The following is a 20,097-nucleotide window of genomic DNA, read 5'->3' on the forward strand; positions in this document are numbered from 1 at the left end:
TAAAACTACTTACCCATTTGCAAAATTGGCATGCCAAGTTTGCCTCTTTTTCCTCATCTTTCGCTTCCTCCTCTTTTTTCAGCACACTTAAAAACCACAATTGCCAAAGTGCGATTCATCTGGCTTTATTTGTTTATGCTGATGACGTTTTATTCTTCTATACTAACTTGCGTCGTAGCCTACGATTCAATAAGTGTCATTATCGTATAGTCTACATACATTTCTTACCCAAGTTTATTAGGTCCATGTCGTACAGTGTGATTTGTAATTATCTTATAGGATTGCCAAAATCGCATGCATTTTAGAAAAATATAAGCATGAAGCTCCACCCCTAAATCTAACCATTGTGTTAAGACTACTATTTTGAATGAGTGTTGTAAGGAAGTGTTCTGTAATGATGTAATGTGTGAGAACGAAAGTGAAGAGTAAACAAGATGGATGAAGTTTGTTACTCCTGTCTCATGTGTTTTCTATGCTTACAAACTCCTGACAGAGACCACACTAACCCTCAGTAGGGCATCATCATCCGATTGTGCAAAAATTTACAAATGGGAATGACGTGTGAGAACCAATGAGTTTTGTTCTTGTGCGTCAAGCAGGTTCGGTTGAGCTTCTGTTTGCTGATCAATGTTTATATGTGAATAAAAACCTAAATTCAATCTGTTAATCATATAAAGCGATCGTGCCTCTTCAGAAAATGTGGACTAAACCACTCAATTCATATGGATAAGCTTTACGCAGGGGGGACTCTAGGATTTTCATTTTAGGGGTGCTCAGCACCCAGTGAGGGTATGAAAAAAAATGGTAACACTGGTTTAGGGTCCAATTCTTACTATTAACTAGTATCTTATTAGTATGCATATTAGGATATTGGCAGTTTATTATTACTTATACTTATAAAGCAAATCGGAATGCCTTATTCTGCGTGACCATATTGTACATCCCTTAATCATACAATGTAGGCAGGTTTATAATCACTGAGATCCCAAATGTGAGGTTTGGGGGTTTGGGGGCATGGCCCCTCAAGAAAATTTTGACTTCTATGATCTACATATGTGCATTTTAAGATGAGATTAACAATAAAAAAATGAGATAACAATAGCTTGAAAACCATGTCAGTGGGCAGATATGACTGATAAAGTTTTTCCATTTTGTCCGTGAAGAAAGTAAACATATGTTTAACTGATATTTATGTTTTATGAATCATTTTTGTAGACATGTTAATTTACTGAAGGCTAACAGGAAAGCTAGGTAACTAAATGTATTAAATTAATTCACAATATGCCCACATTCATTACTTGTCTTGTGCCCAATACAGGCTGAAAAAATATTTGTATTTACTGAGAGCTACACGTGGAATTATTCATTTACAATATGCACACATTATTACTAATATTACTTTGTTAATATTTCTTGTTTGTTAATTGTATTATAAATGACATTACATAGGCCTATTTCAAATAAAAATGGCGAAATTAGACAAAAGTTTATTAATTTGCTTGAATATTTTAGTCATTTGTTTAACATTTCGGACTTAAAGAAGCAGCTGTCAAATATGAAATGTCAAGTTTAGCTACTAACATATATCTCTCATTTGATGTCGAGTCATGCTGCTAAAATTTGCGCTCAGCCTCAGCAGCTTGTATGCGTACATAAAGCCCGCCTACTCTGATTAGATTGGTTTTCTCAAATATTTTGACATTGACGAGCGGTGACAGACCAATAAGGCTTAGATCAACGCACACACCTCTGCTTCTGACATGAACTCTGTTCGACGCCACTGCGGATTGAAGAACATGCTGATTAATGCAGATTAAAAGACGGGATGAAGCCGAAGCCTCCCGCCAGTTTCAGAGTTTTGAAAGGTTAATCACACATTTTTTTAGGGGGCTGGACAGAAGTTTAGGGCTAAAAAGGGCCTAGTGATGCCCATGGTTTTACGATCTCTTTATAAACTTTTTGTAGCATCAAATAGTGTTGATTGTGTAGCTGTCAGTGGAGAGTACAGAACTGGCACAGATTTTATTAAAATAATTTGTTTTCAGAAGATGAACGAAAGTCTTATGGTTTGGGACAACACAAGTTTGAGTAAATTATGACAGAATTTTATTTTTGGGTGAACTAACCTTTAAAGTAAACATGATTTGGCTCATGATTTGGCTGATCAGTGAGCCCTCCAAATGGTGAAGTCCACTTCAGATGCTCTCACAAGACTGTTTCACGAGGACATTCACTAGACCTTCACATGAACAGCTAAACCTGTACATGCAGTTTCTCTCTATCCCTCTATCAATTACACTCTCTCTCTCTCTCTCTCTCTCTCTCTGTTTGTTTTCCTCCTGTGTTGCTCCATTTCAGCCTGTGGCCTGAATAAAGCATGTTTCATTTTCTTCCCTCCTTTTGTCTGTTCTCTTACTTTCTTGCCATCTTTCTTTTTCTACTTCACTTTCTTTCTCTCATTCTAATAATTTAATCTCTCTTTCTATCTCTCAAGGTTTTTTTTTTTTTAATTGTATGCAATATATTGAATTTATGATTTTATTTTAATTGCAGTTTCTCTCTTGCTTTTCCCTTCCTGGTTTCACTTAGGCTTTCTTTGTGCCCTCTCGTTTGGCCTCCATGTTTGTTGCCATGGTCACAGTACCCACGCTGTCTCTGCTGTTGGCCCTGGTAGAATGGGCGGGTCAGACTAGCTCCTCCCCTCATCTCTTGCTCCGGCCCCGAGAGCGTGAACGGGACCCGGTGGCATCCATGCACTTCAACATCGCAGTGATCCACGCGGGCTCAACCGTTCAACAAGGGGAAGCAGGGGCGGCAGCAGCTGCGGGTAGGGTGCCGTACCCAGGTTTCGGACGTGTGCACAGCAGCTTTGGTGAGAGTGTCGTCACCCAGTGGGGATCCGCAAATGTAATCTGGCTTCAGGTCAGTGTGAAAGAGTTCATACAACTGGAACGGAATTGATTGCTTTCAGGGTGGAGACAGATTGTGATTTTTATCTTTAGAGTAACCTAGAATTCCTGAACGCTTTGTTAATTCTGAACTGAAGTGCGAACACAAAAGTAGAGTGAAATAATGGGCACTTAAGCATGAGTGTTTATTTATAACTACAGAAGTAAATGTAGTGTGAATGTGAACATGAATGTGAATTGACTACAGGTGAATGACAGCAGTCCCAGGACACTGCTCTCTCAGCTGTGTGACCTGCTGGCAGCCAGACCCCTTCAGGGACTCGTATATGAAGATGAGAGACCCCTACCGCTGGCCTCCGGCCCCCTGGCCCCCATGCTGGAGTTCGTTTCGGCCCAGACCGGCCTCCCCATCGTTGCTGTGGGAGGGGGGGCGGGTCTGGGCAGGGTACCACAGGTATGGCTGTTTACAGAATTAAGATATGGTCACATCTACCGTTGTTCAATGAAATTTCGCGGATGAAATCCTTGCATTTTTAAAGGAATCCACAAGGTTAGGAGTCCCTCAAGCAGATTTCACCCATGTTCAAGTTGGTCATACAAACAAAAAGCTGCTTGGTTTGAAAGTGAGTGAGTCTGTGTGAGCAGTGCTTCATGCATTGCTACACTATTGACAGTAAACCTTTATTTCGCCAATGTGACCGGAACTTTAAATTTGATTTCACTCAATTACTTTAAGTGCATTCAAATTAGAAAGTAACCAGTGATTATTCACAATGATTCCATAATCTGAGTTAAATTAATTTGACTTAACCTTTGTGCACATTTCATTGATCAACCTTGGATATCACAGCAAATCTTATAGACTGGTGCCAACTAAATGAACGATTTTAAATACAGATCTAAAGGCTACAGACTTAAACTTGTCCTTTTTTAAGTATTTCCTGCAACTCTGCTGGTGTCAGCAAACGCTAAGTCAAATGCCTATTAAAAGCAATTGTACCCAGCCAGTATGATTGATTCTTTTTCTGAAGTTTAGCTGTCTCGAAATGAATAGTGTTTGTTCCTGATTAACTGTACTGTCTATGCCATTTAATAGCACAATAAAACGGGGCCATTGAGGATTTCTCAGAAAAGACCAGTTTGAACAGTCTCAGATGCACTTTAGATGCTCTGAATTATTTGACAGCGTTATTTTTTCTTAAAAGAAAAAAAACAACAATATTGTTTCTTTGGACTGTGGAAATTCCTCACAAACATCTCTCTGCAAGCTCTTGGTGTTAATGAGCTCCAACACTTGCTAGATAGTGTTTGGCTTGCTGTAGTGCTATAAGGGCATTGTTTGTTAATGGTACCGCCTGAGGAGGAGTGTTAAACGGACAGAGATAGGTCTGCCATCGTCTCTGTCGGGGCCTGATCGGGGCACACCGATAACTGTAGGAAGGGATGGCATTACTAACATCCATTTGGATAAATAGCAAGGCCAAGGGTCATGCATTACTGCTGCAGGCCATATGGTCTGCTCTTTTTTTTCCCTCTCTTGTGTTCTCTGAAGTGCTACGGTCTGGGTTTCGCAATTTCAGTTGCTCGTCTCGACATTTATAGCATGTTCTCTTTAGCACAGTATGAAAGCAAAAAGACATGATTTTTTTCATTTACAAATGTTTTATTATTATTAACTTTGGAGACATGATATTGAATCCTACACTCTCCCGGACCTTCACGTACACTCCACTCCATTGCATTGTAAATTAAATTTAAATCTGTGCGAAGTACTCCGGTGACTATTAGAGTCACTGAAGTACCTCCCTCCTGTTTCTACTGTGGCTGCATATCTCAGAAACTCTTTATAAGAAATTGAATTCCTATGATGCTTTATGGAGGCAATGAATAGTCTTCAATCACAGGAAATGTAGTTATTTTTCCCCCCCTTAATTGCACTGCAGAATACTAGCTCTGTCTGCTGTTACGATTAGAGAACGTCGCATTAGAAACAGTTCATAAGAAATGTAGTTCCCATGACGCCTTATGCAAGGAATGAATCCACCGTCTTTAGTCTTGGGAAATGTAGCCGTTTACCTTCTTAATTACTCTGCAGGAGACCGGTTCAATCTTCCTGCAGTTCAGCTCTTCCACCTCTCTCCAATTGGAGGTGATCTTTGAGGTGCTGGAGGAGTACGATTGGACGGCCTTCTCGGTGGTGTCCACACGTCACCATGGCTACCAGGACTTCCTGTCGGTGGTGGAAGGTTTGACCGACGGGTCATTCATTGGCTGGGAGAAGAAGAGCATAGTGATGTTGAATTTAACCGATGACCCAGGAGGAGCGCGAGCACGACGGCTACTGAAAGAGAATGAAGCACAGGTAGAGAGGGAAGGTCATTGCATTTATGTCTCACTTAATCATTCACTCATTTAATCATTCACTTACTCTTCCTCCCTCCACCTGACATCACTTCCTGTCCTTAACCATTTATTTTCTTTTGGCTGTTTACGCCGCCATCTTTCTGTGACCTCTCACCGTCCTTTCTCCGTTCCCCTCTCATTCTCTTTCCCATCTCTACCTATATTTGTGTAATGTGTATGTGTGTGTATGTGTGTCACAGGTTGTCCTCTGTCTCCCCCTGGCTCCAGGCTGTTATTGTTCTGTGTATGTGTGTGTTAGAGGGTGTTATTGTGCCTTGTGGGTCCCAGTACACTGATGTCAGTGTTAATATAACACAGAGCCTGTGGCGGTGCAACCCAATGCCGTATGCATTAGATTCAGTCTGCAGTGCTTCTGCTCAATTACACACACTCACATTCACACACATACCAAAATAAATATTGCACACATGCATAAAGTATGCATTTTATACACAGAAAGTTACATAGTTGAATAAGTAGTATGATGGGGATAGAAATGTTTTAGTCAGTAGGGATCTGCAGTCTGCTGTGTGATACTAAGCAAAACTTTTTGATTATAATTGGGAAAATTTTGTTTGAGTTATTGTTGCGAGATATGAGTATTGTGATTTTTTTTTTAATTTTAAAGGGGCTATATGCGTTTTTCTGAAATTTAAACTCGCGACTGACACCTGTGGCCAAAAAACAGAACTGCTCTCATTTTCTGCTCGCTCTCGCAGCGGTGGTGACGTCACATCCGCAGACAGCGCGGGAAAAGACGACCCGCCAGAAAATAGGAAAAATAGGATACAGGCTTATAGGTGCACCCACTGTGAGCGGACAAGGTGTCAGTATGCTCATCAGGAGATGTTTGAGTCATAAATGGTAAAATAAAAAGGCTATTGTTACGTTTATTTTGGGGAAAAAGTTGCATATAGCCCCTTTAAGAATGTTCTTATTTGGCATGGAATTCTAGAATTGATCAATTATTGGCTATAACATAAAAAATATTGATTTATCAGTATCAGCCAGAATATTAATATTAATACATCCCTCAAAATATATTTGTATAAGAAAGGTTTCTCACCTTTCTTATACAAATATATTTTGAGGGATGCATTAGTATTAACATAGAGCTGTGAATTTATTTACAATGCAGCACAGCATTGAGTGCCTTATTGCAAAACAGTTACTGAATATTAAAAAATACAATTAAAAACATTATTTTATTAAGATAATTCATCAAGCTGCATTATTCTGCTAAAAGATATAGTCCCTGGCATATCAGAATGTTGCGATGCCGCATAATCTGCTATGTGAGCTGCGCAGTGATGTGATGATCTTGATGTGTTGTGCTTAATGTGTGGATTTTAGCATGGGTGGAATGTTCTGTTGACCAATCAGAAGCCAAGACCAGGCCTGTCCATTTTATAATGTTATATATACATTAGCATGATTTATGATATTACTCATTCTGCGATTTTCGCACACCCCTACTTTAGACACATATAGGATATACTGTATACTCTACGTAAGCGCACACACACACACACACACACACACACACACACACACACACACACACACACACACACACACACACACACACACACACACACACACACAGAACAAAAACATCATTTCATCACTTGTTCAGGTCTGGTGACTTTAGATACAGTTTGGATTCTTTATAGTTTATTCTCTCATTCATTCTTTAGTTCTTTTCCTGGTTCTCTATTGCCCTTTTCTTCTTCTTTTTTGCAGTCTTTCTCTCTTGGGTTTTTCTCTCTCTCTCATGTATTGTAAAGGTGAAATATTTAGCCCCTCTCTCAGTTTCTGTTCTTTTCTTCCTTTCTCTCTCTCCTTCCCAGATTGTGCTAGTCTCCTTTCTTCCCTTTTTCTTTCTCTCCTTCTCTTTCCATCCTGTCTCTGTCTTTCTTCATTAAGGAATGTCCCAGCACCATTACTCCAAAGCTGCTCCTCTCCTGTAAAGTAATTGGACATTTCTGTCTGTTACATGTTTCCCTGAAATAAGTCCAAATACATTAGGGCTGCAGCTAATAACTCTTTTGATATTCAATTTAATCGATGACAAGTTCTTTGACTAATCATATACAGTATCTTGACCAGTATTGTCCTTCAAACAATGTGCACATTGAAATATATGCTATAATGCTCAGTACAAAATTAAAGTGATTATAAAAAAACACTTTTTACAGTTTGAAATCAGCAGAATAAATAGCATTTTTATTAACAGTGTTAACTGTTAAGAGGTAGAACGTGTGACTGCAGGAATGAACACGTTCTGCCCTCTGAATATGGTACATACTGTAGTACATCAATCTACTGTAATCAGTTTATTAGTTCCTGTAATGAACCCTTTATTTTTCAGTAATCCCATTAAAGTTATTGTTCATGTATCATTAATTGCAGTGCGTATAGGATTTCAAGTTTCAATCCAAATTCACTGATCCAAGTGATTGCACTCCCTTTCTGTTGTGCTCCATTTGATCTGCATGTGTTCTATGAAGTATCTGAAATTTAATGACGACGGCGACATTTTAATCGCTCTTTTGATTATTAGGACGCTCTCATGGAAATGGAAATACTCTCATTATAAAAATTTAACAGTAAAATGTAATTAAATGTTTTTTTTTAAGAAAGACTTTTTCAAGCACTGAAAGAGGTTCTCCAAGCACACCGCAAAGACGTGACATTTTCATGATCCGTTATTAGTGATTTTACAAATTAGTTCCAGCACTAAAATATATAACCCCAATACCTCTCCTGTCCTCTATTCCATTTCCTCTTCTCATTCTGCTCATGGTCTTTTCCTCCCTTTTGACCTCTGTGTTCTTGTTTGCACTCTCTTTTGTTTCCTCTCTTGCTCCTGCTCTCTGGTTTTCATCTTGGTCCCCTCTGTCCTCTTTGCCCCCACTCCTACTGTAGGTGCGGTTGTTGTACTGCTCTCAGGAGGAAGCAGAACAGGTGTTCCACGCTGCTTGGGCAGCTGGTCAGGCCAGTGCCTCCCACATATGGTTCGCGGTGGGTCCAGCTCTGTCCGAGCTGGGCCTGACCGGACTACCCAATCGCCTTTTTGCTGTCAGACCGCAGGGATGGAGGGACGAGCCCCGCAGACGTATCGCCCGTGGGGTGTCCATCCTTACCCACGGAGCTGTTGCGTTGCGCAAGGACTACGGAGCCACTGGAGGTCCGCACTTTGTCACTAACTGCCAGACGGATGGCAACAGAACACAGAGGATTCGCGGTAGAATGAAGTAAGAGAGTGACCATGAACATGAAAATTGTATTCGCAAAACATTTAATTAATGTAATGTGCTGTATTTAAAAAAAAAAAAAAAAAAATATATATATATATATATATATATATATATATATATATATATATATATATATATATATATATATATATATATATATATTGAAACATGATGTACGGTGAGATTTGATTTTATCAAATGAGATTTCATTGGGTAATGAAAGAAGGCTATAAAATAGTTCATTTTTAAAATAAACGTACTACTGTTCAAAAGTTTGAAATTAGTAAAAAAAAGAGATTCATACTTTTATTCAGCAAGGATGCATTACCTTGAACAAAAGTGACAGTAAAGATTTTTATACAAAAAAAAATCTATTTTAAATAAATGATGTTCTTTAGAATTTTCTATTCATCAAAGAATCCTGAAAAAGATTCATCATGGTTTCCACAAAAGTATTAGTATATAGTAAGAAGCACAACTGATTTCAACATTAATAACCATAAGAAATGTTTCTTGAGCAGCAAATCAGCATCTTAGAATGATTTCTGAAGGATCACATGACACTAAATACTGGAGTAACGATGTGGAAAATTCAGTTTTGCCATTACAGTAATAAATAACAGTTTAAAATATTTAAAAATATAAACTTATTTTAAATTGTATTACTATTTCACAGTAGTACAGCAAACATTTTTCTTACACCAAAGTGTAATTTTACTGGTCAAAAATAATTAAAAAGTTTAAATATTGTTTTGATCAAGATTATAAAAATGTTTTTTGGACTAACCAGTGACATTTATTTAGAAATGTTAATTTTGTCATATATGCAGTAGCCCTAGTTATATCAGCCATATCAGTAATGCATTTAGATACTCCCATAGGAGCAAATTCACTAAAGACTTAAATCATTTTTGCCCATGGTATTCCAGCGCTAATAAAGCTGCTTTTGTGAACGTGTGTGCGTGATATTACCTGTGTGATTAATTTAGTGAATAAAGTGCTAAACCAGCACATGCAAATAAATGGTGCTTTCAGCGTAGTTTATGATGTTATTGTATTGTGTGATCTTGAAAATCTTTTAAAAGCCCTCAATTTATGTTCATCCTGAGAACTGTGTTTAAAGCTCATCTTGTTTGGCATTAACCTTCAACTTTGTTGCAAGCTTTGTTTTTTTTTGCTGCTTTGTTGCATTTATAGTAAGTCACTTTACCAGTAATGACACACTCTAATGAGAGCGAAAGTGCTGCACCTTTGGGGCACGGACGTCCTTTACTCCCCCACCACAGGGACTGTAGGGGAGGCGTTCAACATGCCTCTGTGTTTAAGACGACAAAGTTGGTGGGAGCGGATAAACAATTGCAGCACGTTTGACGCTGTCTCTACCCTCAAAGCAAGTAACAACTAAACTAGAAATTCCCATTATAATTAACAATCATGTGCCAGTTTCATTTATTATAATGGGAACGTTACTCACCTTATTTTTAACGTAAGAGTGAATGGGTTCGTTTTTAACTTGAATGTGCAAGGATTCTGGTATGAGCTGCTTCCAGTTGTTTTAGCTGTACAAAAACAGATTATGCTGCTTTATACTGCAGACCTGTACTTGTTATCATATTATTTTTACATATTATCCTAATCATAATCACTTGTTATAGTGCAAAATAATATTACCATTTACTGCATTTTGTAATTCTTGTAGTTTTTTTAGTGACTAGTGAATCAGAAGTCTCGCAGACTCACAGGAAATGGATTAATTCTGCGTTTAAAAATAAGGTGGATAATTCATGAGGCGTTTTTTGTTTGTCATTTTTGAAATGTTTCCCTTTTTAGTTAGTATTTTGTCATTTGATATTCTTTATTTCAAGTCAAATTTGACAAAAATTGCATCTAATTTTAGTAGACGAAAAAAGTACAAAATGTAATGAAATATTCAAACATTTCATATCCATGATTTTATTGGCTAAGATTAGATTCATTAAAAAAAACAGTGTAATTTTGTTCTCATCTTATTTTCATCAACAGTATGTTTTAATTAATTTTGCGTAATTATCATCACTGCATTTCAAATAAATAAATAAATAAATAAATAAAAAAGGCTTAGTGCCAAGGTTACACTTTATTTTAAGGTGTCCATGTTACAGTGTAATTATACATTTAAACACTGTGTAATAATAATTAGCTACATGTACTTACTATAGGGTCAGGATTAGGTTTTGGTTTAGTTGAATGTAATTATGCATAATTTATAATTACTACTACAGTAATTACATGTAACGTGTAACAAGGACACTGTAAAATAAAGTGTTACCCTTGAAACTAGAATTTCTGAACAATAGCCAGAATGGGGGAAAAAAAATAATCACCTTTTATAGCATGTTTTGCACATGGTAAGGAGAAATGACATGGACTCACTGAGCAGAAGCTCTCGACGTACCATCCAGTGTGACTCACACTCATTACACAGAAGAGGATTGATGGGGAAAAGAGATTCACCTGTTTAGTACTGCTGTTGTAATTATGGTTCGCTAAATAGGCTTATACATAATGGTTTTGCATGCATTTATCACACAGATCTTTGGCGGAATTTTGTGAGGTGTATTCACAAAGGGCTTTCAAAAGGCTCATAAGAACAGAGCAGAGGAACTTTGCTCCTTCAAATTTGTTCACCCAGTCAAATTTTTTAAGTGTGCAGTCTTCATTTTGCCAAAAGCATATTGGATTTAAGATAAAAAGATTCATTTGAAGCAGTCACAAAGAATGTCACATTTAGGCACTGTTCTGGGTATTTTACTGGTTTAGATTAAGTGCTCGAAATAGAGTGACTGCCTCCTTTGATTCCATTGCTGAAGGAAATAAAATGGTTACCTTCAACACACTCTTGCAATCTGACCTAATTAGGATGTTTGTGAAGTGTTCTGTGCAAGATTTCCTCTTTGACGTGTCCTCTGAGTCTTTTACACTAATTCTTTCTGGGTCTCTTCCATCTCAACAGACTGTTTCTGCTCTGTTCTCTTCATTCTGCAGGTATTTCAGTAACATCACTCTCGGTGGGCGGGACTATTCGTTCAATAACGAGGGCTACCTGGCCAATCCCTTTCTGGATGTCATCTCCTACACGCCTGGGAGTGGCTGGGAAGACGTAAGAACTAATCAGAATTCTATTTCTGTTCGTTCTTGTGTAACTGCTGTTATGGATTGGTAATGTCCAGGATGAAAAGCAGCATTGCAGTAGCCATGCTGAGCACTGCAGTACCAATGCGCTGGAATGGATTTTGAAAGACCACATATCATTCGAGATGTCTGTTTATGACATGGACGGTGTTCTGTGCGCTGTTAATTACGCATATGAGCGATTGTGGTACGTATTGTGATTTAAAGGTAACGACAAGCGCATTGCTCTAATAAAATGTGCGATTTACTCCATCACGACTGTCGTAATGATGTACTTGCTGTCTAAGAGCTGAAAACCTAATGTTGTAGATTGTAGCATTAAGACATATAGATTGAAAGCAGGTTTAAAATGATATACAACTTGACACTACACTAATTTCGAAAACCATTTCCCATGACAGTCCACAGCAGAAAAAAAAACCCTTTACAATTAACTCTGAACAATGCATCACATTGTGCAGCAGAGAGAGTGTTGTGGTGTTGACGGTGCACTTCTGCTGTACTGCAGAGAAACCTTAAAGCCTCAATGATATAAACATATAATTAGGGTTTCAAGAGGATGTTCATAATGTACAATTAGCTTTTGTTTACATTTGGCCTTGTTATCTATGCATATCCATGATACCCCCGGTATGTTATTAGGATTAGCAATGCTTCCCTACATTATTAGCTTGCGACTTTATTATTTTTATGTGAATACCAACAAACGGAAAATAATTAATTGTGAAATGGTTTTAGAGTGGATTTGATTTTCTCTTTTCCCTCTTCCGATTCCTTCGCTAGTCATGCTTGCGTTAAGTGTCTCTAAATGTGGAAAAGGAAGGAATAAATAAATAAATGAATATAAACTCTCTTAAATTTATTGGTTTCTCGTATATCAGCGTATCGTAGGTGCCACATGGGACGTTGTGGCTCTACATTTTTCCCGCAGAGCGCTGCTGTCGTGAGACTAAATTACTGATACCAAACCCAACTGAGTAAATATAGCCGGGGAGAATGTCATGTACATGAAGGTGCCACTCAAACTGTGCCTTAAAACAGAATTATTAATATTTAGATGCCACAAAGACAAGCGTATAGACCGAAAATTGTAATCCCTGGCAGCGCTTGTGTTCTCCACCTCTACAATCTGTTAACAGAGAAAATGACAACGGATTATGTACTTGGGAGAAATTCTGAGTCCTTCGGGCAATATTCACTGACATTGAGCCATAAAACAAAAAAGTTTCGATATAGAGTGGGGGTTTGTTTTCTGCTGATCCCCATCCATATTTATTTATTTGCTTTATATACTGTGCTCTTTGTATTCATTCGCACAACATAGCCTAAGATCAATGCTTTTCACTAGTATTGTCTAAGGCTGGACCACAATATTCGTTCGTGGTTTGGTATTCGGTTTTCAATTTTGGGATTCGAATATTCTTTTTTTTTTTTTTTTTTTTGCGCACACCTGGCATCCCCCTCGAAGCGGTTCTCCTTCACACCTGCATATGTTTATACTTTTTTTTTTTGTTTACAATTATCTTATAGCCTAGCCATTTTAATAGGATGGACAGTTGAATAGGGACCCAACCTCGTTATACTTTTGCTTTTTCTTAGCATTCCCTGCAACGGAGTATTCTCTGTCTAGAGCGCACAACTGCATGATCTTATATGGAAGAAGCGCATGCCTGAGCCTGCATTTTGGGTTAAGCTGCGTTCGTTTGACATTTTGCGGAAAATAGAACGATGGAATCAAAATGTATTAGCCTTTCTACCCGTTAGGGGTGTGACGTGAGAAAATTTTCCCTCACCGTCACATTGTGGGCCAGCATTTTAGTTTTGTTTGCGAATTAGCGCCAATTCTGGGCGGGTTGCTTGAATGGTGGGTTCATTAGCCTATTATTATTAAAAACACAACAACAAAACAGTACAATGACAAACTCACTTAAATAGGCACTTTTACATTTTGCATTGAGACCAAATCTTCAGCCGTCATCTTGTCATTCAGCTACTCTCGTGATGAATGAAATCTGACTCCTGCTTTTGGTCTGTGCTGCGATTTCGGCAGACACGTTCAGTTTTTATTTGTAGTGTCTGTTCTCTAACTGAACTAAATCATTTTATTACTATAAAAAAATCGAAACGATGGTGGGGGGCGATGCCGCGGTGGGCAAGTGGTGTTACTGGTGTTATGCCTGTTAAACTGGTGTTATGCCTATTGCTGCAAGCCTATTACCCGTTATTAGTATCAATCTAAATGAATCTCCTGCGAAATATAGGAGCTTTTTACCGGGACGTAACAGACCAGTGTGTTTTGTATCACTAGTGCAGTGTATATAAGCCCTGCCCGCATGAGGTGTGCCGCTTCTCCAGATTCCTGCCTTTATTAGAGAGAAGAATATGTTCAGCCCCCTCCCTACCGAAGCTTCGAAGCTCAAAAAATGATATTCGGACCAGCCCTAGTATTGTCATGCCTTGGACCTCTGATAGCACTTCGAACGGCAGCACGTTCTGTCATGCCACCGGTTCACGCTAACAGGCTCCAGTAGGAAAGTGAGAGGATGCACAGGGATTATGTTGCCCAGGGCGTCTTGAAAGGTGGAGCGTTGATTGTTTGTTCCGTCGATGTTCTTGTATAGGCTTTGTTTGGGTGCCAGCCAATGAGCTTCTCTTCGCAGCCTTTTCTACATTTAGTCTGAATCAGGCCAGTCTTTCATTTCCTTAAAATCTTGTATTTTTAACAGTTCTACCAAAAATAGATTTCTGTCATTTACTCTCATGTTGATCCAAACCCTAATGATTTTCTTTCTTCTGTCGACCATAAAAGGAGATGCTAAGCAGTATGTTAATTATATTCGTTTCTATGCAATGAAAGTGAATGGTGACTACTGGGGCTGTCAAGCCGCAAAAATACAAACACCCTAAAAGCGCTCCATATACATCATGTGCGATAGCCCAAATCATCTGAAGTCTTATTATAGCTCAACCGGATCTCATTGCAATTTCATATGAATTTGTGCAATGTAATTAGTTTGATAGCCGAGTGTGTTGTGTAAGGAACAGGCCAGAATTATTGGTTTTAAAAATGACATGAGTAAATCTTGAGAGAAGTTTTATTTTTCTATTGCATGAAAAGTTTTGGTCAAGAAATGGCACAAAAAACGGTGGTATTTTGTAGTTTTTGAAATCTGTGCACGGAACAACTCTTAAAAAACCCATCAAACAGTGCAACAGTCTGTTAAGGGTTGCATGGTGCTGGTTCTGGCTTTGGCGTCTGCGTCTCATTTGCAGATATGTTCTGGAGAAAAGTGCTGTTAGAGACATCTGGATGCTTTTGTACTTCAGAGTCACTGTCTTTGTGATTCACATAAAATATTTAATGGTGCACCATAATGTACATTTAAAAGGCTTCCACGCTGACTATAGGAGGTTTTCAATTTCCATTTGTTTTAGGAGGCTGCTCTATTAAAATGTGATGCTTGCCGTCTTTGTCTTTGCTCCGTTTTGTCTCTGGTTGTCTTAAATGCGTTCCGTCTAACATGGAGTAGACAATGGATGTTGATGACTCAACTTCCAGAAGCCGTTGTGCACAAGGCACTTCATGTGACGGCTTCCACATGCAGCATTTATAGTGCTTTAACAAACTAACTGCTACAGTGCTTTTGATCCCATTTGTCCACGCTGTTCTCATAAATCGATACATATCAGGGGGGAGACGTTTAAGAAATGAAATGCCAGGCACATTTCTCCAAACCCTCTTTGTACCTGTCAGGATGTGTCCATGTGTGTTTATGCTGTGTAAATCTTCTAGTGGATTTGTAAGGATCGCGCTGAGGTAAAAAGCGCCTCGTTTCATCCTCCTCTCACAGGGACGGGGGTGTCATGGCAGCGTGTTTGTGTTTCACCCTGTGAAAGTATTATCTGTTCCCGGGGGAGACGGTGTTTGATCAGGCCCCTGCTCTACCTCTGCCTGCGTGAGGCTCTGCCCCCTCAGCTTGGGCCCAAATCTTTGCTACTCCAGCTCTTTGTTATTCACCGCAGGATCTCCGGTCCTCCACACATGCTCCAACACTCCTATTTCGGTCATTTTGTCGGCCCGCATTCTGACGTCGAGAAGAGTTAAGACGTCTGGCTGCCGCTGACACGGATCAGCCCTGAGAACTCGCCGCATTTCAGAGGTGGGAGAGAGTAAGAAAGATTCAGGGAGAAAAGCAGAGAGATCAGAGAAGAGAGGAGAGGGAGAAGAGAAACCCAACAGCACGTTCAAACACATTAAAGAGTATTGTAGGGACATGACACTAAACACTGTGCATTATTAGCATTTCTATCCCTCAAGCAGCAGCAAAAAGCCACTCGGATCGCACACAGTCCTACCTTGCCTGGTTGTGCTACTTTGTGACACGCCATGCATATTTTATGAAGCTGTTCAGACATCCTTAATACAAGACGGTGTCACCTGTTGAGATGTGTGGCTGATTCTCTTTCTGTGGCGGATTCTGAGCTGACGCTGTCTGTCAGATGCAGACACGAGCCAACAAACCCAACATTGCCTTCTTGTTCTCTTCCCTCCTGTCAGTGGAGCTCAGAGAAAATGGATCTTGGTTTAACACACTGTAAAGGTGGATGTTTTAGAAGGATGGAGAGAGACAGAGAGAGAAAGCAGACAAATGGACAGTCAAACTGACCCAAGCAGACTGATTGATGAAGAGAGAACGAGACAGGGACCAGGTGAGCCGATGTCGCCGAATCGGCTTTTTGTAATTTCCAATGATCCGCCCTGGATGCGTTTGATTTCGGAGCCTTTGTAGTAGCACAGCCTCAGTTACGGGGCAGTTAGAAGTGGGATAACTAGCCCAATGAGACCAGCGCTTGCAGGAATCCAATGCTGACTGCTGCCATTTCCTGCTCTATTCCTTTCAATTAGTTGCCTCTGCACTGATCCTGTGCTAATATGCAAAGTCTTCTAGCTGCCAGCCTCTGGCTGATCTCTTCGAGTCATATGCGTGCACATACACAGCGTATGAGAAGTATATTTATTCTTTGCCTGCCATGGAGACTTTGTAACAATTTTTAAAGAGCTGAACATCTTTTGCTGTATCTGAATGGCTCCCGAGGGCTGCTTTGGTGCTGATAGCTGCCAGTCTCTGCCGGTGTGTAGAGGAGACTCCTACGGCCCAATGCTGCGAACAAAGTTTGAGTGCTGGGATTGGGAAAAGACAGTTGAAGTGTGCGCTGCTTACAAACTGCCGAGAGGTTGTTGTGTCCTATAGGAATATTTCTGAAAATGGAAAATTCTGTCATTATTTACTCACCCATGTGTCGTTCCCAACCTGTATGTAATTTTTTTCCACAAACAAATCATCATCATTTGTCCATGCAGCCACTGTTCATGGATTACAGACTGTCAAGCTTTTGAAATGAAATAAAAGCACTCTAAAAGTGTTTTTAAAGTAGACGCACATATGACCTTTTTGCAGGTTTGACATTTGGCTCAGATATTTGATGTCATGACATCATCATCAGACTTAAATTTCAGTCTGAAAGCAAATCCTATGGATTATGTTTGTGTGTTGCTTTTGCGTTGCTTTTTGGCCCTTTTTGAAGCTTGACAACCTGTGGTCACTATAAACAGTTGTATGGAAAAGATCTATGTGAAGATTCTTTAAATTTGTGGTTAATTTACATAATAACAGCATACAAGAATGGAATGGGTAAGGGTGAGTAAAATAATGTTGTTTTTTTTTGGTGTAAATATCTCTTTAATTTGAACTGATGCTTTGTATCGTGGCTATTCTGTTATTTTCTTAGGGTGAATTTCTTGTAGCATTTCTCATGTGTTTTGCTTTGGACAAAAGTCTTATATTATTTATTAGTATTGTTATTAATACATGCAGATTATGATTTTTGTATAAAGGCTTATTATTATTAACGGCCCCCTATTATGCAAAATCCACTTTTACAAGGTGTTTGGATATTAATGTGTGTTAACGGTGTGTGAACACAAACACCCTACAATGATAAAAATCCACCCACTCCTTATTTTTTAATCCCCATTAAACCAAAGCGGTCTCATTAGACAAGCCATTTTGATTCTCTGAGGAATGTGACGTCACATTCCTCACGCCCCGCCCACGGCCGTGCCTGACAGCCCTGCATTACCATAGTTTCCGAAAACAACAGGCCAATCAGAAGAGAGGCTCGTGAATATTAATTAGACAGGCCAAAATCGACCTGTTCTTACTAGAGCTCCTGAGAAAGGAGCTGTAAAAATATATTGCTTTTGGTACTTAAACCGCAAATATATATTCTTAAGGACATCAACACCTAACTCCAGAAAGGTATACAATATGGGACCTTTAATACTAAGTATAATCTACATATATTAATAATAGTAATAATAATTAATACAAATATTATTATTTTATAAAATAAAAATGAATGATAATAATATTCAATCTAAATAATACTCAATTGCATAAAGCTCACTTTTAATTGCCAACTTTGTTTATTTTCTGTCAAGCTCTGTGTGCGTACAACTCTCTGATACATACAATTCTTCAGGTCTTGGTCTTCTGTATATGGATTATGAGCTCAGTTATACTGTCATAGCCCATCTTGACACATTTTACCCCTTCTGGTTTTTTTTTCAGGCTCGCAACCTTTTCCTCTGTGGCCCGTCACTTAGCTAAAAATCTGTCTTTTTTCCTCTGAAAAGAAAAATCCACTCATTCCCCAGCGAGTAAAAAGGGCACAGGACTGTTTTTAGAGAGCCCTCAGCTATAAGCTCACAGAGGAACATAGAGGCGATAGTATTTCATTTTTCACTATCCTTCCCCACTTTACAGGCTTAACCTGAGTAAGGGAAGCCATTCCTGCCTGTAATCCAGCCTCAATGACTTCTTTAGAATACACCATTTTAAATAGCTGATATCGCTGAAATGACCTTTGACTTTCATGTATTATTGATTTATGAATTGTATTCATAATGAGAAGTGCTCATGTTTAAACATATTTTGGCCACAATAATTATTATATATCATTGGCCACATTGGATCTCTGACACTCGACCATGTACTGTCTGTGTGGTCTTAGGTAGGATGGTGGGAGAATGGAGTGTTACGTCTGAGATACCCTGCTTGGTCTCGCTATGGCCCCTTTCTGCAGCCACCCGATGATGCCCAGCACCTGAGGGTTGTGACCCTGGAGGAGCGGCCCTTCGTTATCGTGGAGCTTGCAGACCCTGCCTCTGGAACCTGCATTAGGGACTCTGTGCCATGCCGACGCCCTCTAAATGCCAGGTACTCATCAGACCTGCTCTTCTGCCATTTTTCATGGCTTTTCTATAAGGGGGAAAAGGAACATTTGTTGTGTATTGTCCAAGTGAGTCCCAGGAAACCAATGTTAAATTAGAAAATTGTACGTTTCAGTGGACAGGGTAAGGAGTTTCTTCCCTGTACGATTCATATGACCTTTCAGTGAGACAGGCATTCCAATGTCATTCCATGTTTTCCTAAACTGTCTGAAAGTGATGTTAGTAGAGTCTGATACAGCCAAGTTTCTATTAGTACTGCACACACTCAGATTTCAAGCTATGATCATTATATTAACTCATTCACTGTTTGTATACAACAGAGTAGTCTTAGTAGTTATTGGGCCCTATTTTAATGATCTGAGCGCATGGTCTGAAGTGCATGGCGCAGGTACACTTAAGGCGTGTCCGAATCCACTTCTGCTAGTTTAATGACGGAAAAAAACGGTTAGTGCAACAGGTGCATGGTCCAAAAGGGTTGTACCTAGTCTCTTAATGAGTCATGGGTGTGTTTTGGGTGTAACGTGCAATAAACCAATTAGAGTCTCATCTCCCATTCCCTTTATTTTACCATGGGGTATTCACTATTTACATGGTGGAATTTGTGAGAGGAAAGACTGACTGCTTCTCCAGAGAGGAATCCTTTTATTTATATTTAAAAATGGTTGTGTGTTGCTGCGCGTCCCTGTGTGTGTAATAAGTGTACATGCGTTGTGTACCCGCCTATAGGCGCACATTACTAACGCACCCTTTAAGTAACACAAAAAATACTTCAGACCAGGTTTTTATTGGTCAATGGCACAGTCGTTTTCAGTTGCATCAAAATTGTAAAGCGCCAACAATGCGCCTGAACACACCTGGTTTTCAGACCAGCATGCCCATGGGCGAACAAGTTCATTTGCAATTTAAACAACGAGGCGCAGGACGGGAAAATGATAACTGCATCATGCTGAATCTAGCAAAAAAACACTTGCATCGCGCCCGACGTCGCATTGCGTCGGCTGTATGATAGGGTCCTTAATGTCTTAATAATGCCAAATTTTAATAATTTACCTTATCCACA

General features: G+C 39.3%; 1 protein-coding gene across 1 annotated transcript in view; it reads left to right on the top strand.

The window, feature by feature from the left end:
• Positions 1–2,631: 2,631 nt before the first annotated feature.
• grin2db (glutamate receptor, ionotropic, N-methyl D-aspartate 2D, b) overlaps positions 2,632–20,097 on the top strand; it is a gene marked incomplete at both ends in the record, with an annotated part of 46,252 nt that continues 28,786 nt past the window's right edge. The window contains 6 exons of the mRNA XM_079837241.1: positions 2,632–2,922; positions 3,157–3,363; positions 5,005–5,271; positions 8,241–8,569; positions 11,597–11,711; positions 18,818–19,023. Coding sequence (XP_079693367.1) covers positions 2,632–2,922; positions 3,157–3,363; positions 5,005–5,271; positions 8,241–8,569; positions 11,597–11,711; positions 18,818–19,023 — 1,415 coding nt within the window. The remainder of the gene's footprint in view (positions 2,923–3,156; positions 3,364–5,004; positions 5,272–8,240; positions 8,570–11,596; positions 11,712–18,817; positions 19,024–20,097) is intronic.

Source organism: Gobio gobio (assembly GCF_949357685.1).
Source record: "Gobio gobio genome assembly, chromosome: 15".
NCBI lineage: Eukaryota > Metazoa > Chordata > Actinopteri > Cypriniformes > Gobionidae > Gobio > Gobio gobio.